Here is a 25,768-nt window from a genome sequence, read left to right on the forward strand (position 1 = left end):
TTCGTAAGGGCAGACTCCATTCCTGAGGGCCCCACCTTCCTGACCCCCCCACTTCCCAGTGGCCCTGCCCCCTGGCAGTACCACCTTGGGGGCCAAGATTTCAGCATGTGAATTTTGGAGGGGTGCAGGGGACACAAACATTTGGACCCTAGTGTGAACATGCCACAGGGTCAGCTTATAGTGGGCTGACAGTGATTTAAAACACTTGAATCACTTTCATCCACACTATTGGTAAAACAGACTCGTTCCTCTCAACATAGAAACGCCTCACGTCACTTCCGTGTTCAGGTATGAACGTCCTCGTGTTTCCCGTGGTGACCTTCCTTTCACAGCCAGACACCCTCTCCCCTTTACCTTCTGCCCACCCCTCACCCCCGGGGACCCTCAGTCCTTCCGATCTGAGTCGTTGGAAGTTACTCTTGCAAATAAGGCTAATAAGAAAAATCCAATAGTCTGTTTTTAGGCCCAGTCTTGACCTCTGTGATGAACTTGACCGTTTGGCCGTTCCCTCTTCCTCGGGTTCCAGACACTGTTGCTTCCAGCTCTCCTATCAGTTTTCAAGGCCTCCCCTCCCAGTCTAAAGTTCCTCTTTGGGCTGCTGCATCCAAATAGGACTCTGTAATTATCCTGCCTGAAATGCTTCGGTGTCTCTTGGGAGCGGCGGTTCTCAACTCAGTTGCATACTGGAATCATCCGGGGAGCTTTTAAAAAACATCTGAGCCCAAGCCCCATCCCAGGCTGATTGAATCAGAATGAAAAGAGGTCTGGATTTTAAAAACACCAGAGATAGCCACTAGTTTCTTGTCTAGTTTTCTCTGTCACCCTTTGCCTAGTGATCTGGCCGCATTAGATGCCGTCCCTCAGCACTGGCCGTTGTGTCCGGATTGCGCACAGCAGTTGAGGTGTCGTGTCCTGGGTGAAGCTCTAGGTTCACACCTCCAGCCTCACCCCGTCTTTTCTCTTTTTCCCTCGCTGTGCGATTTCTTTGACTTCGTAGGGAGACAGAGTTCAGGTTGGCTCGAGCTGGTGGGGCTGCGGGTAGACCCAAATCAAGGGCCAAGCACGGTAGGGTGGGGCAGGGTGAGGTTTTGTGCAAGAGAGGCAGACACTTGTCAGCCTTTCAGCACCTTCACATCCATGTACACACACACACACACACCCTGTGAACAAAAGCTGGCTCCTCTTCAAATACCTTAGATTGCAAAGAAGGGAAGAAGAGCATTTGGGGAAGAGACAAAGCTCTAGGAGAATTGCTTTGTATTGAAAGCACCAAGAGAGGGAAGGATGGAGTAGGCTGGGGGTAACACGGGGAGAGGAGCTTGCCTATTGGCAAGGGGCCTGGGGTGACCGGGAAGAGAGGGTTGGGGAAAGAGCTCATGGGGTTTACACAGCTGGTGGGGTGAGAGGGGTGTGTGGCTAATCAGCTGTCTGCAGCTTCTCATAACTAGCTTTTTTTTTTTTTTTTTTTTTGAGACAGGGTACAGGGTCTTACTCTGTCACCCAGGCTAGAGCACAGTGGCATCATCACAGCTCACAGCAATCTCAAACTCCTGGGCTCAAGCGATCCTCCTGCCTCAGCCTCCCGAGTAGCTGGGACTACAGGCCTGCGCCACCATGCCCGGCCTAGTTAAACTATATTTTAATTCACGGAGGAAAAGAACAGACTCTGTACAGCAGATTTGAACCCATTCAATTAATTAGGAAAATGTTCACTGAGAAATATTAAAGATGTGACATTGTTAACAGGGAGGCACGTATATTTGGGAGCTGGTTACGGAAAGCAGCTAGCTTAATGTTAGCGGCAAGATCCCTTCTTAACGCTGAACTAGTCACAGTATGGTTTGGAGTACTTTGAACCATTGTAAACTTAAGTTTAAATCTGCCCAGGGCTGAAAGATGTTTACTCACTAAGATGTACAAATGTCATATCAAGAATATTTAGGCCAGCTCTGAGCAAGAGTGAGACCCCCATCTCTACTAAAAATAGAAAGAAATGATCTGGACAGCTAAAATTATATATATAGAAAAAATTAGCTGGGCATGGTGGCGCATGCCTATAGTCCCAGCTATTTGGGAGGCTGAGGTAGGAGGATCACTTGAGCCCAGGAGTTGGAGGTTGCAATGAGCTATGATGATGCCACTGCACTCCAGCCAGAACAAGAGAGTGAGACACTATCGCAAAAACAAAACAAAACAAAACAAAAAACAAGTTTTTTTTTCTTTTTTTCAGAAATCTAATCCATCAACATTGACTTCGAACCTTTTCCAGCACAGATCAACACCTGTTACAGTTGCTGCTTTATTTTTCTCAACGAAAATGAAAAGAAGGGCTTCAGTTAAAGCCACATAGCCTAGATTTTGAAATTCTCATAATTTTTGGCTAGTTCTCCTATAAAACCTCAAAGTTTTGTTTGGACGAGCAGGGCTGGGAGTATGGACAACTTTGCATGTGTACGCAATGTTCCCGGTTACCTCTGTAGCCAAAGCTAAGCTTATCGCTTTCCTAATGCATATTAATACTTTCTGTAAGGCAGTTGCTTTCCCACCTGTTGTTGAAAATACTCTGTTTTCTTTCACAGTTACTAGATTACTCTGTTTACATTTTGATTTCACACAGCTTCTGTGAGCCTTTCATTAGAAGAAAAATCAACTCTGAAGTTAGAGTACAGAAAATATTTGCTTAAATTCTAAACAGTCTGATTAGTAGGGGTTGACGGCAGAGCTGTGTGACTCAAAAGGAGGGAATTGAAGATGAAGCGTCTGAGCTGTCGCCGGTCAGAACCGGTATTTATCCTGGGGGTGCTCGGTGGCCTCCACGACAGGCATCGATCTGAGTTCTAGTCACAGGGGCAGGCAGGTGTTCGTGGTCCCAAATCGTCACCTCTCTTCTGTGCTAGCAATCTAGAACAGAATCTGAATTGAAGGTCAGCTTGGTTTGTTGCTAATCCAGTTTACAGCCGGACAACTAAGCCCGGGGATTTTAAAGTCAATCTCTTAAGAAAATATTAGACGGAGGTAGAACCGATCTTGAAGTAGAAGTCTAGTACCAGGAACTCAGGACAGGGCTGACTTAATCTCTTTGACTCTTTGTCTCCTCGATTATAATTAAAAATAATAATTGTCCCATAGGAATATTATGAGTGTTAAATCTGTTATTATGCATGGAAAGTACATCGTATACTAAAGGATACATAGTTAATAGATCATTCTTATAACTATCATCAAGAGATTTTTTCATAGAATTATATAATACACTATTAAACTTAAAGGATCTATTATAGATCACCTAGCCCAATTCTCTCCTTTTCTAGAATTTAAAAAAAAAGAAAAATTGAGCTCAGGGGGATGGAGGAATTTAGCCAAAGTCGTATGTTCTCAGTGGTAATGCCAGGCAGACTATAATAGCTTTTTCCAAATTTTCAAAGGAGAATATATTTGTCCTGTATGACCCCAAGGGATCAAACCAGCGGTGAAAGCTAGAGGAAGCCATGTGAAGAAGACGTGTCTGACAATCTCAGTGTTCTGATGTTGAAATAGGCTGTCTCGAGGTTGCCGCTTTGCTCCCTATTTACGTATTGAAGCTGGCTTTGGGGGGATCGAGGAGGCCACGTGCTCACTGGTCGCTCTCTGGGTTCTGTGCGTTGGAGATTAAGCACATGCATCATGGCTCGGCCACTGGTGGACACTTTGCCTGAGACAGGCCCTGACCCATGACAGACCCAACTCTGAAAGTTGTGTTTTACAGGAATTCGGGAACCACAATCTCATTGGAAGAAAGGACTTGAAGTTGTAATTTCTTAGCACTTTATGTAAGATTGAGAAAATGTCAAGTATTCCTACCAAAGGACAGGGTAGAAGGAGATTACAGGGGCTACATTCCTCTAACCCAGTTGGCCTGGCCCCCTGGTATATATAGAAGCTTGGCTCAACTCTGCTGTGTATGGTTAACCGCAATTTCAGAATCTGTAATTTTCTGTTGTTTGTACTGACAGACTTTTTATTTATGTGGATAATTGGAAATTGACTGTAATTATGAACTCTGACAACCTCCAGGCAAACTTGTTGAGAAGCTCCCTGCAGCAACCACGTGAATTGAGACGTTTCGCCCACCAGACAGCCCAAGTCGTGTCTGCTCGTGGTTAAAGAAGGTGCTGTCAATCACAACACCCCTAACAAAAAAACAAAACAGAAGAAAACCCAACAACAACAAAGAAAGTTTCTCACTTAGAAACAATCTTAGTAAAACAAGACTGATGTTAGCAACAAAGGAGAAGTGAGAAGTGATTTGAGGAAGTAAAATAAAGGTTAGCGAAGCCTGGGATATTTCTGTGGAAACTGCTAAAAGGGGAACTCGAAGATAATGCCTCGTACTCGCTAAGATCCAGACCTGAGTTTGCATATTTTGTGATTTCCGAGTATGTTCTGACTAAAACAGCGAATGTATGTGGTGCGAGAGCTTCGTGAAGCGGCAGCCCAGCGGGCACATCCTGTGACCTAAGAATAACAGAGCTGACGTTAACCGCGGCAGGCACTGTGCTGGAACGTTCCACGTGAGTTAACTTGGTGCATCCTCACAGCAAGCCGTGGGGCACGCACTATTCTTAACTCCGTTTTCAGGAAACTGAAGTTCGGCGAGAGTGACCGCTCTCCACAGCTGATAAGCGTCTAACCTCGGGATTGGAGCTGGGTCTCCTGACCCCCGACTGACCTCTTCACTGCTGCCCCGTGTCCTGTCCACACACCCTGGGACGTCTGAAGTGGAGTCCCATCCTCTGTCCCCCCAGGGTTGGCATCTGTGGATACCCTGTTTTTGAGTTTGAGTTTGAGATTCATTTATTCGATTGAGGTTCATTTATTATTGAACCCCTGAAAGAAGCGTATCAGTTTGAAATCTTCCAGCTTCATGGTGTGACACCTTTCTCTGGCACCGTCCTGGCAGGAGAAGGGTGGGCCCTGCCTGCTTGTGGCCGGGTGGAGTCAGTGTTCCCCGATTTGCCTCCATTTTCCTCCGATGGCTCCCGGTCACTGTTGGTGGATGGCAGTTCTGCGTCCCCACCTGGTCCCCGCTGGCATCAGAGGTGGGCTGTGTGCGCCCCTCTGACGCTAACAGAGTTGTAAAGCAGCCATGATTGAAAAGAAAAAAAGCTCCAGTGAACAATTCTAGGCACACTTGAAACAAATGTAAAAACAGAGTACGTCAAAAATTGAATAGAAGATACAAAGAAGAACCAATTGGTTAATTTAAAAAATTGTGGAAAAACACAGCCACCTAATATGAGTGTGCTGCCACGGCTCAGGGAACCCTACTGAAATAAGTGAGATTATGCTTAATTCCTGATTAACCAGGTGCTTTTTAAATTTAACAAATATTTGCTGGATGTCCACAGTGGGTAAGGCACCGTGCATGGGGAGGGCAGCTGGGAGAGGCTGAGTAAGTTGAATGGTCCCACTGGTCCCTGAGAATCTGCTCATTTTTTGGTTTATTTTCTTTATTGTTCAGATGGAGTAATTTCAATTGCTCTGTCTTCCGGTTCGATGATCCTTTCCTCTGTTTCTGAGATTCTGCTGTTGGGCTTATCCACTGAGATTGTCACTTTGGTTGTTGGCAGCTCACTCATTTGAGGTGGAGGGGCAGGAGGGCACAGGAGGGAACCTTGTCACTGCAGACTGTCGCTGGCAGGTCATTTATTGTGTAGCTTCAAAGGGACTGTAGGGTGTTGTGGTTAAGAGCATGAATCATAAAGCCATACCACCTGGCTCTGAATCCTGCTACAAGTCACAAGACCCTGGGTGTGTGACTGGGTCTGTGTATCAGTTTTCCCGACTGCAAAGTAGGAGGAATAAAAGAGTCTATCCTACAGTGTTGTCGTAGAGATTCACTGAGTTAATGCATGTAAAGCACTTTAGAATAGCACTGGTCCATTGCAAGTGCCCAGTAAGAATTATTATTATTTTTTTGATTTTGCCATCATAGAGTACACTTACACACCAGTAAGAATTCTTACTTTATACACTGCTAAAGTTTTATATAAATGTATAAAACTTTTATACATTTGATGTTGAGTTGTTTTAACAGAGGATTTAAATATCAGTAATATTTAAAAAACATTTGTTTTAATAATGGACACAAATACATTCTTTTAATGTACTTTAGAACTTGTGTTTTTTTTGCAAAGCAAAGATATGAGCATTTAACTAGGTATAAAGTAAAAATGTTAGGCAGGCAGAATATTCTTAATAGTAAAACACAATGAGCCTAATGATAGAAGACGCGTTATCAAAGGACAGTATTGACTTGTGAGGGCAAATGATTAATCAGGTGTTGGAAGAGATGACTTACAACGGTGATTGTGGCGCTGTAATAAGCCTTTTGGGTAAGCATATTTGTTTAATTTGTGTAAGTCTTTCTTACTTCTCATATGTCTTTGAGAGCCACCCTAATGCAAAATAGGTAGGGGTCAAACTAACAAGAAGGGTTACAGTTTTCCAGTAGAAGACAAAAATGTAACAATAATTTTCCCTCCCTTTATTGTCAAAAATTCCCAAAAAGGGTTTAGCTTTGCGCTCATTTAAGGATCTCAATCTTTTGTTAATAGTTAGCTACACTGATCTGTTGACTATCAGAATAGTGTAATGTGAAACCCTATAAAGGGAAGCAAGCTGTTAAAAAAATTCTTTATTATGTGGCTCCTTTCCAACTACTTTTATAGTTGTACAGATATAAATATTTGAAAGATTTGAGTACTTTAGCACTGTATAGGATTGAAAAGAAATTGTAATGTCTTTGACCTTTATTAGGCTATTCTGTATCTGTGGTTTGACTGTGTTTAAGATGGCCAGAATGTACATTATTTGCACATTTGTTTCCTAGAAATTTCATTTTCCAACAGGAAGCAAATTGGGTGATCTTCCACAGTCATGGGCTAACAATGCGCGCAAAGCTAAGCCACGGTGCTTCTGGGCCGGTGCCCTACACATCTATTCCATGAGGCTGTTCCTGAGTCATATCCTTTATAAGAATCAGTAAACTGGATGTGACTCTGAATGGTGACACAGCTAATAACCTCCTCATTATTTCTGATGATCTGAAGAATGTCTAATGTGGAAGTATCAAACAAAAGCCGAAAGAGCATAGATTCAGCTACTCAGTTTTTGCCCTGGGCTCATCTCAGTTCACCTCTGGTCACTCTTACTGGGAGGCTGTCGTAGGAATATGCAAACAGTGGGATCTAAGGCCAGGCGCGGTGACTCATGCCTGTAATCCCAGCACTCTGGGAGGCCAACGCGGGAGGATCGTTTGAGGTCAGGAGTTTGAGACCAGCCTGAGCAAGAGCGAGACCCTGTCTCTACTAAAAATAGAAAAATTAGCTGGGCATGGTGGTGGCACGTGTCTGTAGTTCCAGCTGCTCGGCAGGCTGAGGGAGGAGGATTGCTTAAACCCAGGAATTTGAGGCTGCTGTGAGGTAGGCAACCATGGCACTCAGGGCAACAGAGTGAGGGAAAAAAAAAAAAAAAAGGGATCTAGGCATTTGCAAAAAATCTCCTTGCCAACAAGAAAAGATAGAACTGTTTACAAAACTTGGAATCTGGACTGTAAGTAAGGGAAACAGAGGCTACTTCTCCACCTGCACAATGCCTGGGACTGCCCTCTGTATGGAGCCCCGAATCTACAAAGTGAGGATTTTCCTGGATGCGGACATTGGAAATATGTCCTTTTTCAACATTAGCAGTGGATCCCATATCTTTATATTCACTGAAATTTCTGCTTTGGAACCACTGTAACTGTCCTTTTTGCCTTCAAATCTAAATAATGGTGATTAGGGCACCCTGAGTATATGTCCTGTGATGCAACTGGGTTCAGTAATCCCCCAGTACATGCTAGGAAAGACCAGTGAAGCTCTAACCACACACGCACATACACTCACACGCAAGAATATATGGAAAAAATGACATGTCCTTATAATAAATATCCTATGTTGACTCAAAAAATATTACAAGATAAACATGTATAGAATCTTTTAGAAATCATAAACAGATTTTAATAATCTAACACTAATTAGGAAATAGATGTGTTAAATATTATATGTTGATACAAAAATTTGCTTTGGGACTTAGATTAGACTTCTGTATTTGATGATCTCTTGAACTTTCAGATCAAGTGTCAGCATTTTTAGTTTGTTCTAAGGACTATCTAGTGTATTACAGAGGTTTTTAACACAAGAACAATATTTTATTACATCTGCAAATTATACGATTCATTAAAATGAATACTTAATCTACTATAAACCAGTAAATAAATTTTTATGTATAAGATTGAAAAATTAATATATGCCTGTAAAAGTTTCTGGAAAAAAATGAAAGACTAGAATTCTCAATATAGTTTTTCTACTGGTTACAATCTGCCCTTAGTATCTCAGTTTCTGCCTACAAATTAGTTCAAGGATATACATTCTTAACTCACAAGTTTGCAAGGAGAGTACAATTTGGTAATAGATACCAACATCTTTTGGTAGTAAAAGCGCTTATCAATGTTTGGTGTTCTTGTTATTATTAATTGTGTATACAGTAGCTCCCCTTATCTGTGGTTTTGCTTCCTAGGTTTCAGTTACCTGTGGTCAACCACGGTCTGAAAATATTAAATGGAAAATTACAGAAATAATTCATAAATTTTAAATTGCATGCCATTCTGAGTGGCATGATGAAATCTTTAGCCGTCCAGCCCTGTCCGGTCCACGATGTGAATCATCCCTTTGTCAGGCGTACCTGCACCGTCTACACTGCCCTCTTATCAGCACTTAGTCTCCTGTTATCAGACCCGCCGTCAAGGTGTATCAGTGCTTGTGTGCGGGGAACCCTTACTTTACCTAATAATGGCCCCCAAGGCCAGAGCATCGGGATGGGATACGTCAGAGAGAAGCTGTAAACTCCTTCCTTTAAGGGAACAGGTGAAGGTTCTCCACGTTTTCTTTGCCACAGCAATTGTGGTGAACTTACTTTCGAGCTGATTATAGGACACCTGACTTACTCGTGCGCTGGGATCAGGTGAAGCTGTATTAGGCCCCAGCTTTGGAGACTGGCCAGTTTTGAATGACATGAAATGACTAAATCTCTACATTCTGCTGGAAAACCATAGTTCAAATGCAGGAATGGGACTCCACAGTGAATCCCCGGGGTCAGGAACACGGGCGGCTTATTTCTAAAGGGACGTGCCCAGCTGCCACGCCACGGCCATCGCCTGGCACAGAACCTCGTTCCCCCGGACGTGCCTTCAAGGTCAGAGGTCAAGTGTCGGGATGGGGAATGTCAGTTCGGTGTGTCCTGCAGCAGAAACGCCTAAACCGGGAGCACCTGCCTGGCACCTGCCTCTCCGTGCAGCAGCGGAGGAGGAAGGACGAGACGCTAAGCCCAAAGCCTTCCCGCCGGGCGCGTGTGGCCTTGCCGCCCACCCCAAAGGCTAAACGGGCGGGGACGGACCGCGTTCACCTGCTGTCGCAGAAGACAGGTGCACGTCGGAGTCCCGCAGGCACAGTTTATTGGGCCTGCATTTTAAAAACCTGGGAAATGCCGCATTAAAAAAATTTTTTTTGCTTCTCCTACGAAACTGGAAGCCCGGGCCGGGCGGGCCTGTCCTCCCGGGTGGAAGGGGCGGCTGGAGCCGAGGACGTCGGCCGGGGGCGGCTCACGCAGCGGTCCGGGGAGCCGGGCCGCGACCTCGCCGGCGGCGCTCGGTCTGCGCGTCTCGCTGGGACGCTCCGCCCTCACCTGCTTTGCGGAGTGGTCGCAGGCACGGGAGTGACAACCCAGCGACGGTCCCCGCGACCGGAAAGCCGCCGGTGGCCCGGGGCGACTCCGTCCGCTGACGGGCGGGCGGCGCGCGGGGTTTCGAAGGGCCCCCGTCGGCGACAGCGCGGCGACAGCTCCGAAGTCGGGTCCCCGGCGTCCCCCGGCCCGCGCCGCCCCGCTCGGGCGGAAGGAGCTTCTCGGGGGACGTGGTCGGGGACCGGCTCGCGAGCGCAGCGAGAAGTTCCTCAGCCGGCGTGAAGCTGGCGGCATTTTCCCTCAGGGACACGCCGGCCCCCGGGCCACCTCCCGGCTCGAAGCCCGGTCCCTCAGGCCGGGCTAAGCCCTCCCGGGGCGACCCCGGACGCGGGACCCCCGCCTCGGCCCCGCCCCCACGGCCCGCCCCGCGCCCCACGTGACACGAGCCGGAACCGTCACTTCCGGCGGCGCGGGCAGCGCGCCTGCGCGAGGCGCCGGCCTGGGCGAGCGGTTGCAGCGGCGCCGCCAACGGCCGCGAGCGGAGGGCGGCGCGGGCCTGAGGGGTCCGGCCTGGGGGTCCTGAGGGCGCCGCCCGCCTCCTCCCCGCTGGCTGCCCCGTCCCGCCCGCCCGTGAGGCGGCGGCGTCGCCCGCGCTCGGCCCGCCCCTCGGCCCCGCCCCGGCCCGCCCTCGCCGCGCCGTGTGCGGGAGCCGGAGCCGGGAGCGGCATGTGAGGCGCGGCGGGCGCGGCCGCAGCCACCGGCGCTCGGACGGGCGAGGGCGGCGACCCCTGCTGACGCCGGCGGCGCCCGGGCCGGCGCTCCCTGCTCCCCGCGCGCTGCCCGCGCCCTCCGCGCCGCGCGGCCATGAAGAAGTTCTCTCGGATGCCCAAGTCCGAGGGCGGCGGCGGCGCGGCGGCGGGTGGCGGGGCCGGCGGGGCCGGCGGCGGCTCCGGCTCGGGCGGCTCGTCCGTGGGGGTCCGGGTGTTCGCGGTCGGCCGCTACCAGGTCACGCTGGAGGAGTCGCTGGCGGAAGGTACGGGCGGCGGGGTCGGGCTCGGGAGCCGGCTTTCCTCGCCGCCGGCAGCTCCGCCCGGGCGCGGGTCCCCCTGCGAGGTGAAGCCCTTTCCTGCCCTTGCTGACGCGGGGCGCGCACCGACGGCGGGCCGGCGCTTGGCGTGGTGTCGTGACCGGGCCGGCGACTCGGGAGCGGGTCAGCCGAGCGGGACGGGGCCCGGGCGGTGTCGCGCGTCGGCCGCTGGGTCCCCGCCGCCACCTGTGCTGCGGGGCACGGGGACCGCGGCCCCTCGCGGTCGGGTTGGGGTTTGCCTCTGCGCGGCCGTCGCTTGGAAACAATGTATCTGCGTGTGTATCTGTGTGTCTGCGCGTGTCGGGGGCGGTCGTCTGCCCCAAGTGCGGCCCGCGGGCTGCTCCGGTGAACTTGGAGCCCGGTCGTCTCTGGTGTCCGGCGTCCCCCGTGTCGGGCGAGGTGCTGCCCGTGCCCTTCCGGGATGCCGCTTGGCGCCGCTGCACCGGGTGGCCCGAGAGCAGGTTCACTTTCGCGTGCGAAGTTGTGGGGTTGATCCTCGATTAGCTCGAACAGGTTATGGCGGCAGGTAGAAGTCTACTTACAGAAAAGTTTACTCCGTTTAAGAAAAAAAAAAAAAAAAACAACGTTAGACTTTAGTTTTTTGTTTCTGGCATCATTGGCTTGTACAGAATGCTTTCTCTTGTTTATTGCGTGCTTCATTGACCTTTGAGTTTTTAGTTGCGAAGTGATGTTACAGAATAAATACTTTAAAAATTAACGAGAAAAATCTGTCGATAAATGAATGGCGTTTTTGAGCCCTCTCGTTAAGAGAAAAGAAGTCGAGGACGGTAGTTTTGGTTCTGTGCGAGTTAGATATTGATGTGGTTTGAATCCAGTAGGCTGAGATTCCACTTGTGTTTTTTTAAATGCTATGAACATTGGTAAATTAGTGCAAAGGAAAACCTGAAGGTTTGTGTATGGAGTATTCTAAAGAGAGAGAAATCTTGCATTATGCAGGGGTGGATGTCATTGTTTGGTGAACCATTGCCCAGTATGATGAGCCCAGCCAAACCCTGAAGAGGTGGGAGGAGGAGGATCCTTAGCTTCTCGAAAGAATGAGTATGTGGTGAATGGTCTTAATAAAAGATTTGCTGTGCTGTAAAATCTTCTAGCTCTTTATTGCACATGAATTTCAGGTGTGGGTTTAGATTGGGTTGTAGGTTTGTTTTTTTTTTTTTTTGAAACAGAGTCTCGCTCTGTTGCTCGGGCTAGAGTGCTGTGGCGTCAGCCCAGCTCACAGCAACCTCTAACTCCTGGACTCAAGCAATCCTCCTGCGTAGCTGGGATTACAGGCATGCACCACCATGCCTGGCTAATTTTTTCTATATATTTTTAGTTGTCCAGGTCATTTCTTTGTATTTTTTTAGTAGAGACGTGGTCTCACTCTTGCTCAGGCTGGTCTCGAACTCCTGGGCTCAAGTGATCCCCACACCTCGGCCTCCCAGAGTGCTGGGATGACAGGTGTGGGATGACAGGTGTGAGCCACCGTGTCCGGCCCTCAAACATTAGTGTTGATCAGAATCATTCGGAGAACTTGATAAACACAGATTGCTGAACCTGATTGAGTGTATCTGGATGAGGCCCAGAATTTTCGTTTCTGCCGCCCTCCTCAGTGATGCTGATGCTGCTGGTCCCGGAACCACACTTCAGAACCACTGAGTGAGAACAGGCAAAGACGACTGAGAAGGAGCTGCCAGAGAGGGATGAGGAATAACAAGAGAGTCTAGTCTGATACCTGGGAACACAGGAGTATTTGAGGGAGGAGATAGAGTGAACAGTTGTGTTGCTGAGAAATCGTCTTAACTGATCACATTTTTTGGCCTGACATTCACAGTTCCCGTACTCAGTCCTTAACCTGCCTTTTAAATCTTATCTCTGGTTGTTTGCTGGGTGAAACTCTTGGCTCCAGCCACAGTGTGTTCCACCTGTGACTCAGTCTTGTACTTGCGTGTCACTGCCTTTGCCTGTGTAATTCCTGCTCCCTAACTACTGGTTACGATCACTTCCTCCTTTCTGTGGACACCTGTAGCTATTTACTTTTTGTTGTTTTTCCTTTTACCACATTTGATCTTTTGTCTTGAGCTATAATTATGTAAACACTTGGAAACACTAAGGTGGTTAATTATTGTTCCTCTCTCATTGCCCCTAGCAGATAGTAAAATTTTTGAGGCTAGAAGGACTCTGCTTTAATTGCTGTTGTATCCAACAAGTATACCATAGACATTCAAATACTTTTCAAAAGAAATGATGTTTGACTTTTCTTTTTAATACAGATAGTGTTCTTCAATAGAATTTAAGACCGAATTTGCATATTGAAAAGCACCAGTGGAGGGCTCTTTACTGAATTTTCTGCTTTGGTGAAGACAACAGTTAAGGCAAAGAGTTATTGCACTTAGCCTCCTTGAAACAGTAAAGAAAGAATAACCCAGATGCCCATTCATAGTCATCTTACTCTATTTTAATTATATTTTTGTTTGTTCTGCAGAAGTGACTGAGTTAAAAAAAAGTGTTATTACATGCAATTGTGAAATTGTTTTATGTTCTATTCATCTCTGTATCCTCAGTTCCTGTCCTGTATTACATATCTAGCAATTTCTTTTGTTGAATCAATCTCTCAGGAAACGTTGTTTGCTCTTCTGAAACATGGAGTTAATATCTGTTATGAAACTTAAGATAATGTGTGGCAGTATTTAACAGTGCATGCCAGATTTCTCAATAAATATGGGTGAACTTTAGATTCAGATTTGGTTATAAGTTTTCAGTGAAATCTGATTCTGAAATTGTAATAACTTGCTTTCATTAAGTATCACATTTATGTTTGTAAAAAAATCTGAATAGCTTAAATTAGACCATTATTTATATATTATTGAGCCATATATAATTTCAAGTTTCAATCAGTTATGTAGAATTTTGAGCTATATAGTAACATAGGCTTGCTTACTAAAATGGAAATGATTTGCAGCAAAGGACACTATGTAGAATGTTATTAACACGTGCTTCTCTTTTCAGTTGTTTATGTTATTTTAGGGATAGCTCCTGGGATGTAATTTTGATTGTCCACTGATATATTTTCTCTAGAGGTGGCAGTTTCATTCAAGGAAAAACTACAAAAACAATTCCCAGTTTTAAGTATTACAAAAAACATAGTGGAAATTATGCATTTATCTCCAATAAAGGTGCTAAATTGCACAGACATGCCAAATAAATTTGCTTTTAGCTATAGTTTGTGGTTAATCCTGACATTCTCGTGCTGAGCAGGTTGAAAACATTATGTTTTTGCTTATTTAAAAAATAAAATGAATTGGTATTGGTATTTTTCATCATGGGGTCTGCAGGAGGGAAAGATAGGAAAAAGTCCTTGATGTTGTTCATATTAGAGAACATGCTAGAGGGTGGGATTGATGTCCTTACATTGATTCCAGATTTCCTATAGTATTCTTTATGAGCTTGTATGTTATCTTGGTTTTCTTTCTCCATTTCTGTCCCATGTTTTCGTAAAACTTGAAGTAGACCTTATACATCTATTAGAGCATGTTAGGCAGCTATCAAAATGATTAAAGCCTTGACTTGGGATGCCAAAATTAAGAGGTTTGAACTGTGATTTCAAAGCTGCCACACTTTTCTAGTGGTCTGGGTATAAAGTTTCATCTCCAAGGGGCTGGGACTGTTTATTCCTTGGTTTTGTCTTGCCTGCATCTGGTGAACCATTCGTCTACCGACAAGCCTGCTATTTTTAGGGGACTGAGTTGGGAAGTTGAGTGGTTAATGACTGAGCTGTTTTAAATAGTTGGACACTTAGTTCGTTGGGAGATTCTTTGTGTGTATCATCTTTACAAATGAGGTCAGTCAGCACATGTCTGCTAACGGTTTTAAAAGTCTCTCTGCAGTAAAGTGGTTGTAGGGCCTTTTTCACAGAGAGACTTTGTTTTTGGAATTTTTGGTTTATCCTAGTCTTGCAGAATTCTAGTAACATTAAGGGCATAATTTGGGATATAGCCTTTAGAGAGAGGCATTTTGCAATGGATATTATTTTAAAATATGAAATGACTATTGCTACTGGTTTACTTATTCTAACATTTTTTTATTATCTTTGAAATAGTGCTTTCTTGGAGGAAAATATCGGGGGAAAAAGGCAAAACTTGGAGTTGGGACAGCTGCTAATCCAAGTTCTTCCCCTAATTTGCTTTGTGACATTTTGACCTGTTTCCTCAAGACAAAATTGAAGTGGATGAAGATGAATTTGTAACAGCTTTTTCCATTTTAGTATTCTCTGGTTCTGTCTGTATAACTGATGTCTTCTACTTCTGGTAAGAGGGGCATGGGTAGGGAGGGATAGCAACGAACAATTTTAGGATTGAGACCGTAAGGAAAGGATTGTGTTTGATTGTCATACACTTGAGTTCTTTGACAAACTTCACAGTGGATTAGCAATTTATTTTTTGTCCCACAGTATAAAATTATTTCTTGTGCTGCTTTGGCAGCACGTACGCTGAAATCGGAACACTGTGGAGAAGATTAGCATGGCCCTTGCTCAGGGATGACGTGGAAATTCGTGAAGCCTTCATATCTAAAATAAATAAACAAGAAAAATCTTTTTAATCATTGGAAAAAAGTCCTTTTTTTTTTAAGTGACCTTTGTAGAGAAGTAGGAAAAAAGTCTTTTCTAAGAAGTTGCCTTATGCGGTATCCCTGGCGATCAGGAGATAGAAGCTCAAATAAAATTGTGTGGCTTTTGAGAATACTGGTTAGTTTCAGAAGATGTGGCACCCTGACTGTTTATTTTACTGTCTTAATAATTTGTGTTTTCCAGCAGACTCATTTGTCACAATTATATTTTAGAAAGTATCAGGAAGTAAAAGAAATTCTTGTTTTTTAAGTTTTTATTTAAAAAGTGTATGTGAGGAAGAGTTATGACAGTACTTTCTCAGCACCCATGATATGTGTAAGGAATTTGGTACTTTTTGTTTCCAGTGCTGTCAACCATAGTTTGGGTCCTTAATACCACTCAGAATTACATTAGCATTTGGACTGTCCCTTCAGGCTCTTTCCTCACCAAACCAGTTCTTTCATTCCTTCCAGTTTGTTCTTCCTGAAATGGACGTCTGCTCCTGTTGCTCTCTTGTTTGCCTGACCAAGTGAAGTACAGACTCACCCCTCTGGGATTCAGTGTGAGCCCCAACCCAGCTCTCCAGCCTTCATCTCTTACTCTCATTGCACATGTCCTTGATGTTCCTGCACTTCTGTCCTGCTTTCTGCTGTGGTCTGAATGTTTGTGACACCCCCTCCCCCAATTCTCACCTTGGGAATCCTGACTACCAAGGGGGTGGTGTTAGGAGGAGGGGCTTTGGGAGGTGACTAGGTCGTGCGAGCAGGGCCCCCATGAGTGGGATGAGTGCCCTTAGGAAAGAGACCCCGGAGAGGTCCCTGCCCCCTCCACCACGTGAGGCTGCCGTGGGAAGACAGCTGCTGTGAGGAACAGGCCCTCACCACACGCCACGTCTGCCGGCATCTTGATCCTGGCCTCCCCAAGATCTCCAGGAGCCTCCAGAGCTCCGAGGGTAGGAAGCCACCCAGTTTGTGGTATTTTGATACAGCGGCGGGAACAGACTAAGACACTTTCCCATTCCTATTTTTTAGCTTTTGGTGTTACTTTTGCCTGAATGTAGACACTTGCCTCTGCCACTCTGTTGAAATTGGTTCTTTCATTAATAGGATACATTTAAAATACAGGTGTTTTTTTGCAATCTTTATTTTTTCATGAAACCCCCTGTCTACAAGCAAATGAGTGTGATTGCGCTTTCCTTTGTCCTGTGTTGCAGCTGCCATTCACATGGCACTTACCATACGCAGCTTTGTTGTGTTCCAATGTGAAGTTTCCCTGCTTTGAAATTTAGCTCCTTTAAGGGCATGACTTGTACTCATTTTTTATCTCTTGGAACTGTTATATTCATAGTGGGTATTCAGTACCTCTGTAAGAGATTGAATTTTGGAATTAAGTGATCAGAGAGCCTGTTAAAAATTAGTATAAAAAATTGGATGGTAAGCATGTTTGACATAGCCCACTGTCCAGTTGATATCTAGGAGCAGGTTGGTTCTGTTTTTCAAGTTCTGTCCATTTATAGGAACTAAAATCAGGAGATAGAGATGAGGTGGTGCAGCATCGTCTGGATGGATGGAAAAACGCTGCCAGGTTTGTTTTAGGATTCCCAGCCTGTTTTATTTGTTATGATAACATGTACAGTCAGTGTGTCTTTGTTTTGTGTGTACTGCATGATTCTTATCAGCCATGAATCTGCAAATGTTCTAGCCTGAGTTTGAGCTCAGGGGCTGTGCCATCACTCCAGGCAAGAAAGCCACTACCACGGGGCAGAGAGGCAGCTGGGGAGGTCTAAAGTCTGTGCTCTGGGTGACTGACCTTGGGAATGGTCAGGTGGGTAGCACCAAAGCTTGGTGGGATGACCGGTGGCTAAGAGGATGGGGGTTAAGGAAGAAGGGGATCTCGTCTCCTTAAGGCTTTGGGGGAAGGAAACAAGTGAACATTAACTTTGGGGACCCCTTTAACTGGTCTGTATGGTATTGGAGGAACTTATTTTCTAGGTAGAGAGATACTGAGTTTGCTTTTAGATGAGGAAAGTTGTAAGCCTGGCTCAAAGGTCAGAGGTAGCAAACCAAGTCTTTATACAGTTTTGTTAATAGCTAATCATCATGACATTGTTTTAGTTCTTCTTTGGTTTTCTGAAAGAGAGGGGGTTCCAGCACACCACTTCCCTTTCCCAAATGCTATTAATGTGTTTACTTATTTTCCTTAATTTTTGGTGGTTGGGTCGTCGTTAAGGCTGGCTGCAGCTTTTTATGTACACACTTAAGAGTATTCTCTTTTGAATGAGATTGTCAGTGGGTAGTGTAGATTTTACTATTCATTCTGAAATCATCAAGGTATTAGTGCTAAAATGACTTAAAACAATGAAATATTTTACTTACTGTATTTTGTCAGGACCATTTTTCTAGAAGGTGGGATTGTGTATCACTGGCGATGACCTGCTTTTTCACTCTCTGGCCTACACCACGGAATTTCTCCTGCTGAATGTTAATGGTCCATTCTTTATACAAGGTAGAAAAAAACAATGCTACTGACTCAGGATCAATAGGACATGTATTTTGAATTATTTTTCCAGAAGTATAGTGTATATATGCTCAGTTGTGTGTAGGCTTTTGATGGTATCTTCTGTGATCACTAACAGAAGTTTGTAAGGTAACTGTGTTATGTGATATTGTGAATCTAAAGATTTTTTTTTTTTTTTTGGTATGTCTGATGGGCTTAAATTGAAATTGGAGTAGGTCTTTAGTCTCATTAGCACAATATTGTGGTTAAATCAGCCAACCAGCCCAGTTTAAATCCTAGTGAATAGTTGATTGCTAAATCTTTGGTAAATTTTCATCTTTTAGTAAAATGTTGTTTAGACAATCCAAAGAAGAAATTCTAAAGATCTCAACCCAAATTGGTACTTGTTTTTATTTTTAACTCAGTGAAGGTAGCTGTTAAAAATTTTATGGGTTTTCACCTCACTAAAGTGAGAACTTGAGAAATATTGGAAATCTGTGGATTTTATTTTTTAAAAATGTGTTTGTGTGTGGTGTTTTGCCAATCTGTAAAGAATGTTGGAAGTGAGTTTGTAAGGGCTGTATGAATCCGTGGTGTTCAAAGTTGTATGTAACTAATGTCCCAGACACTTCCAGCATGAAAACTCCTGTTTATAGATTCAAGGTTCATATTTGTTCTCGCTTTAGAGTAGTAGTGGCTGTTTTTTGTTTTTGTTTTTGTTTTTTTTTTAAATACAAGCTACAGGTATTTTAGAAAATTGTTGTGGGCCATTATAGATAGTGTGAGGTAAAGTCGACTGATTTTTCCTCTTTGGAAGACTACATACAGGGTTAGGAGGGTGGTGGGTGGTATGTAAGCACCGGAATTCAGGGTGGGACCTTCTCAGCTTCCTTCAGAAAATATCCTAAATTTTATATTACCTGGAATCGGTGGTGTTGGACTAGCAGGCTTTATTTTTAAATGCCAGTGCTTTATTAAATTTTCCATAATTTGTAGTGATAATACAATTTTAATTCCCTCATTTAACCACGAGAAACTAGAGCACAGGATGAACTCAACGTCACAGTGTGAGCGTTAGTTGTGAATTTAGGCAGAAATTGTGTAGAATTTAGGTCACGTGACCGGCACTCTTGGTGCTGCTTACGGCCTCTCTGTGGGCTTAGTTATTATCCTCGCGGGGGCCGTGCGCGGGCCTGTCGCGTTCCAGCTCAGTGGGTGCTGCGGTAGCACCTTGTGGCCTCTGTGCCTGGCCCCTGTGCACACAGCGTCGGCCTGGGGTTGGGGTGGGGACTTGGAGCTGGCTTAAGGGACCGAGGGACTTCTGGTACCCTGGAAGCGACCGGAGTGTCAGTGGGTGCCTGAGGAGTCTGGGTGGGGGAGGTATTACCAGCAGGTTTGCCCGAGTTTCGGATGAAGGCTTCCTGCTTTGCCTTTCCCAGCTCATCAGACCAGGTGGGGCTAAGATGTTAGGATGAACTTTAAAAGTTTAAACCCCAGCTTCTCCCAGATTAGTCTGTCCTCTCGTCTAGAGAGGACCAGTTCTAAATGAAGTAATTTATTTGTGAACTATAAAGTAAGTAGTATAAAGTTGCATAACTTTAGCTTCTCCAGTTAAATTTAGCATAACAATACTTAGAGCCCCGTGAGGAGGAAGAAAGGAAAAAGAAGTAGCTGAGTTCTTGTCCTTCCTTTCTTCTGTTCCTAGTTCAAGGTTATGAGGCTTGGAGCCTGATATGCTGTGATATGAAATCCCTGTTTGCATTTTATTCAATAAGTTTGTGCTGCATTTGTTGAAAGTAAAAGGAAACAAGGTTCTTTCAGATTTCTATTTTATTAGATCACAACACAAATGCATTTGACTTAAACCTGGAATAGAAACAGCCAAGTCTTTGCAGTGAAATAAATTCCTATGACATCATAAAACAATTTTCTAAAAAATGAAATGTTACCTTTATATTTGGCATATTTTATACACAGGCAAGTAAAAACTTAAAATAGAATGGTGCTTGATCTACGATTTTAAAACATTAAAAGATAACATTTCTATCATTTTTCAAACTATGGAATTATCACCATAGTTATCCAGAAGCATTTATCTCTAGTGTTCATATTTTTCTAAGTAAAGATTTTTTTTATAAATCGAAGTGTAACACATTCCCCCATCCCATCTACCACTAATGTGTGTCTCTCTCTCTTTTGCTTCCAACTTTAGAGGCTATCGCCTTGGTCATCTTTTCCCTCCGATTTCTCTCTCCATCAGTTATCTGATTTTTCTCTCATTTTCTACTTGTTCCTTAATATTTATGTATTTACTTACTCAGTCTCACACTGTTGCCTGGGCTGGAGTGCAGTGGCATCATCACAGCTCACAGCAACCTCAAACTCCCAGGCTCAAGCAATCCTCCTGCCCGAGCCTCCGAGTAGCTGGGACTATAGGCACATGCCACCATGCTCGGCTAATTTTTGTACTTTTTGTGGAGACCTGGTCCCGATATGTTCAGGCTGGTTTCAAGCAATCCTCCTGCCTCGGCCTCCCAGAGTGCCAAGATTATAGGAGTGACCAATGTGCCCAGCCCCCTTAATATCTACTATACCTGATTTCTGTTCAGCATGTAAACCTGTTTGTTTCTCTCATCTTAAAAGACAAATAAAAATAAAAACTATTCTGTGATCTTTCATGCTCTTTCCTTCCTTCATTAATTGACTTTTCTGAAAGAATACCTTTAGTACTGGTTCTCAGAGTGTGGTCTCTGGACCCCAGGGGAAGGAGTCCCTAGGACTCTCTGAGGAGGTCTATCAGGTAAAAATTATTTTCATAATAATACTCTGACATAATTGCTGTTTACACTCTACTGGCATTTGTAGTGCTAGCACCTTAACACTAATCAAGGCAGTAAAAAGTATTTCATTTATCTTGAGTACATGTCTTTTTATTATTATTATTTTTTTTTAGACAGAGTCTCACTCTGTTGCCCGGGCTAGAGTACTGTGGCGTCAGCCTCGCTTACAGCAACCTCAAACTCCTGGGCTCAACCGATCCTCCTGCCTCGGCCTCCCGAGTAGCTGGGACTACAGGCATGTGCCACCATGCCCGGCTAATTTTTCTGTATATATTTTTAGCTGTCCATATAATTTCTTTCTATTTTTAGTAGAGACGGGGTCTCGCTCTTGCTCAGGCTGGTCTCGAACTCCTGAGCTCAAACAATCTGCCCGCCTCAGCCTCCCAGAGTGCTAGAATTACAGGCGTGAGCCACCATGCCTGGCCTATTATTATTATTTTTATTTTTTAAGAGATGAAGTCTTGTTCTGATGCCCAGTCTTGGAGTGGAGTGTCCTGATCACAGCTCACTGTAACCTTGAACTCTTAGGTTCAAGTGATCCTCCTGCCTGAGCCTCCTGAGTAGCTGGGACTACAGGCTTGTGCCGCCACGCCTGGCTCATTATTTTTTTGTAGAGATGGAGTCTGGCTATGTTGTCCAGGCTGCTCTTGAATTCCTGACCTCAAGCAGTACTTCCACCTGGGCCTTACAGGTGTGAGCCACCATGCCCAGACTTTGTTTTGTTTTTTAATTGTGGTAAAATATACATAAAATTTACCACCTTAACCATTTTTAAGTGTATGGTTCTGTGGCATCAAGTACATTCACATTGTTGTGCACTCATTATCCCTCTCCATTTCCAGAATTTTTTTTTTTTTTTGGAGACGGGATCTTGCTCTGTTGCCTTGGCAGTGAGGGCAGTGGCATGATCACGGCTCACTGCAGCCTCAAACCCATGGGCTCAGGCGATCCTCCTGCTTCAGCCTCCTGAGTAGCTGGGAATATAGGCGTCCAGAAAATTTTCATCATCTTAAACCAGCGGTCCCCAACCTTTTTGGCACCAGGGACCCGCTTCGTGGAAGACAGTCCTTCTGCGGACTGGGGTGGATGGTCCCAGGATGACCCAAGTGCACCACGTTCGTTGTGTAGTCAGACCTCTCTGCCAGTGACAGTCCCCACGCCCAGCTCCACCCCAGATGGTTAGGCAGTGTATCGTCACCAGGCAAGGCCGGCAACCCGGGTCCCTCACATGCTGCCGTCCACAGCAGGGTTCCTGCCCCTAGGAGAATGCGGTGCCCCTGCTGCTGAGAGTGGGCGGAGCCCGCGCAGTAATGCCAGCTTGCCGAGGGGCCACAAGCACAGATGGAGCCTCCTGTGCCTGCCTGCCGCCTCCCGCCATGTGGCCGGGCCCCTAACAGGCCAAGTGCCACCACGCCCAGCTAAGTTTTCTGTATCTCCTAGAGACAGATGGTCTGGCTATCGCTCAGGCTGGTCTTGAACTCCTGACCTCAAGTGATCCTCCCACCACAGCCTCCCAGAGTGCTAGGGTTACAGGTTTGAGCCACCGCGCCCGGCCTGTTTGTGTTTATTAATGGCCACTCTGGTGAGTATGAAGTAGTATCTATCCCGGTGTGGTTTTGATGTACATCTCCTTGATGATTAGTGATTTGAGCATCTTTTCATGTGCTTATTGGCCATTGATAAGTACATGTCTTTTCAATATCTTATGTGAAGAAACCGGACGTACACATGTAGCACTTTTGCTGCATAACAGATCATGATGATATAATTGAGGAAAAGCACTTGCGTGATGGAGTTATGTGCTGAACTGGCTGCTTTTTTCATGGAATAGCATTTTTATTTGGAACAATGACTGACAAACTATGATTGTTCATTTAGAGTTGAACATTTGGCAGACATTTTTTCAAGTGATTAAGTATGCCTGTCACTTCAAGGAAAACAACTGATAGGTGTTATTGATGTAGGAATTTGAACTTTCAAAAGAAAAGCAGAATTTTGGAAAACATTTTTCTGCCATCGTGAGCTTGACAGCTTCCTGTTACTTTACATGCTTCTCTGGGGTGATAGATGATAATGATAACAAATGTGATTCTTATTTTAAACTGTAGTGGAAGTTCTGTATAACACAGTGAATGGATATTTTTTAAATGCATGATGTTATAAATACTATCATACGAGATTGACCAGTGGATTTTAGTTGCAACAGTGCAAAAAATTCAGTGATGTGGTTTTCCATTCCATATTGCAACTAATTTTTAAGAAACTGTTGTTGTGTTTTGCTACATTAGCAAAGAAGAATAGAGTATCCATAGTTGTCTGAAAAAGACTATTGAAATAGTCTTCACCTTTACCTCTACGTATCTGTGTGAGGCTGAATTTTTTTTATATGCTTCGTTCAACCAAAACAACATTACAGGAGATTTACCGCAGAAGTAGGCTTGAGAATCCAACACGCTTTTATAAAGCCAGATATTGAAGAGCTTTGTAAAAATATAAAACAGTGAAATTCTTTCAAATTTTTCATTTGAAAATATAGCTATTTTCATAAAAATGTTGACGTAATGAGTTTATTATTTTAAATGATAAACTTGTTAATGTGCCTACTGGAAAATGGAAAGTTTTGCATGTGGCTCACATTATATTCGACATGCACTGGACAGTTCTGATCTGTAGTGTGTTGTGTAGACCTGGCACTTTGCATTTGGGGTTGTTCCCTGGGGGCTCATAGAAATCCATGTGTGTTTTTCTTGGGAGAGGGCTTAAGGCTTTCATCAAAAGGGCATGTGACCAAAGTAAGGAACTGCTGTACAATTGGTAAACTCCTGGCCTGAGCTGCTGCTTGTAGTTCCTTGGGTGTTGCTGGTATCGTGGATCTGGGGGGAAATCCTTGTCTCTCAGTTTGGTAGACTCGGCGAAATCTGTGTTGCTAGGGGTGTAGTGAGATGCATTCTTGACCTCTGGTTGGAACCCTGAAGGAATGTTCCTATAGAAATGTTTTTATGTGCAAACATTAGGTATTACAGCTATTAGTACTAAACTGTAAGTTGACCTGAGAACTTAATTATCACATATAAGATCATTTCTGCCGGAAGATATTCTGAATACCAGAAGCAGACTTAGAAGCTGTCAGAACACACAATCTACTACTAAATTGGAGATTTCATACACTTTATGTTGAGAATTTAATTTTTCAACTTGAGCATTAATAGAGTTTGAAAAGAGTAAGCATGTATTCACATAAACTGGTAATGCATTCTAAAGATACAGTTATGGGATGTTTGCTTACTATTGATCCTTGATCATATCTAAGTGGGATTATATAAATAAGCCACTGCGGTTGCATGTTTAGTTTGAGTAGGTCTGAGAAGCTGTGGATGTAATAAATTCTAGGCTGATGTGGTTGGTTCTCATCGAGACAGGCTGCCCACAACAGTGAAGTTTCAGGCCCTGTTTCAGAGAGGAGAGAACACTGGATTGAGGGTATTCCAACGTAATTATTTCATGACCACCCTTTGTACTTCAGTGATATTGCCCACAGAATTCGTCACCATGTGTGGTAATAACTTATTTTTGTCTGGCTCCCCCCGTAGACCATAAACTCACATGTACGGTGTGGCATTTAAAATGTATTCCAGGCAGGATGACAATGACTCAAGTTTGGGAAATGCTGAGAAAGCTGATGCAAAAGGGCTGTGAGAGCTTAAAAAAAAAGTCCCGGCTGAGTGAGAGGATGTGTCAGATCGTTCCTGGGCTGGTTCTGCAAGGCTCATGCAGGGGAGCTGGCATCCTCATTTGCTCAAGGGATGTTTATTGAGCACCTGCTTCGCCCTGTGTATTCTTTTGGTCACTTGAGGGGTTGGGGAGTGGGGCAGACAAAAACAAAACAAAACAAACACCCCAAAATGTTCCAGAGGCTAGCACAGGCTACTTACTAAAATTTGTTAGAAAGCATGAATGTAGGAAGAGCACTCAGCTGTTTGTTAATTGAGTGTGGTAACAACCGGTGACGGGAGCGTTGCAGGTATTTGAGAAGGCAGGTGATGGGTTCTAGAGTCCCAGTGCGAGAGGCGGTTTAGGGAAACTGGGTGGAAGAGTTGCAGGTATTTTTGTGCTTTATAACTGTAAGGCCACTTAAAGGAGTCCCAAGGAGAGGTTGGCCAGTGCTAAATTTGGGAAAAAAAGATGAATTGAACAGCAATAAATAAGAATTCACTAAAATGTGATGCTTTCGGAGCCTGATGTTTTGGTGAGAAGGAAGTTGTGAAATGGATGATTGAGGTCTATACTCAGGCATTTGATTTATGAATGGAGGAGTTTTGAGATGTAAGAAAGGGAGAAAGGGTGATATTAGTAGAGAACTAAATATGTAGTCTTTCTCAGTTATGAAAAGAAGGTGTTAATTCTAAAATCTGACTATTCCCCTGGAGGAAAGAAAATGGGGGAAAGAGGAGACTGGGAATGAAAAGTGGAAAGGTGGTGGTTTCATTTTAGCCTCTGGAACAGGAGTTGTGATGAGGAGCCCTGGAGGCTGGGGATGCGGCAGGGACGTTCTGGAGGACTGCGACCGCCTCTTTCCTTGAGCGGCTGGTCTGTTTTAGATGTATTAATTGTTTTTTTTTTTTTTTTTTTGAGACAGAGTCTCACTTTGTTGCCCAGGCTAGAGTGAGTGCCGTGGCATCAGCCTAGCTCACAGCAACCTCAGACTCCTGGGCTTAAGCGATCCTACTGCCTCAGCCTCCCGAGTAGCTGGGACTACAGGCATGAGCCACCATGCCCGGCTAATTTTTTTGTATATATATTTTTTTTTAGTTGGCCAGATAATTTCTTTCTATTTTTGGTAGAGACGGGGTCTCACTCTTGCTCAGGCTGGTCTCGAACTCCTGACCTCGAGCGATCCACCCGCCTCGGCCTCCCAGAGCTAGGATTACAGGCGTGAGCCACCGCGCCCGGCCTAGATGTATTAATTGTTTAAAACATCGT

At 44.7% G+C, this 25,768-nt stretch overlaps 1 protein-coding gene and 1 non-coding gene across 2 annotated transcripts in view; both read left to right on the forward strand.

Annotated features, from left to right (window-relative positions):
* Positions 1-10,623: 10,623 nt before the first annotated feature.
* Positions 10,624-25,768, forward strand: part of BMP2K (BMP2 inducible kinase) — a 96,851-nt gene continuing 81,706 nt past the window's right edge. The window contains exon 1 of the mRNA XM_045536631.1: positions 10,624-10,792. Within this exon, the coding sequence (XP_045392587.1) occupies positions 10,624-10,792 (169 nt within the window). The remainder of the gene's footprint in view (positions 10,793-25,768) is intronic.
* Positions 15,313-15,418, forward strand: LOC123627400. Its single transcript, XR_006731274.1, has one exon. It is a non-coding gene; the product is annotated as a U6 spliceosomal RNA (small nuclear RNA).

This window comes from Lemur catta, chromosome 24 (genome assembly GCF_020740605.2).
Source record: "Lemur catta isolate mLemCat1 chromosome 24, mLemCat1.pri, whole genome shotgun sequence".
Classification (NCBI taxonomy): domain Eukaryota; kingdom Metazoa; phylum Chordata; class Mammalia; order Primates; family Lemuridae; genus Lemur; species Lemur catta.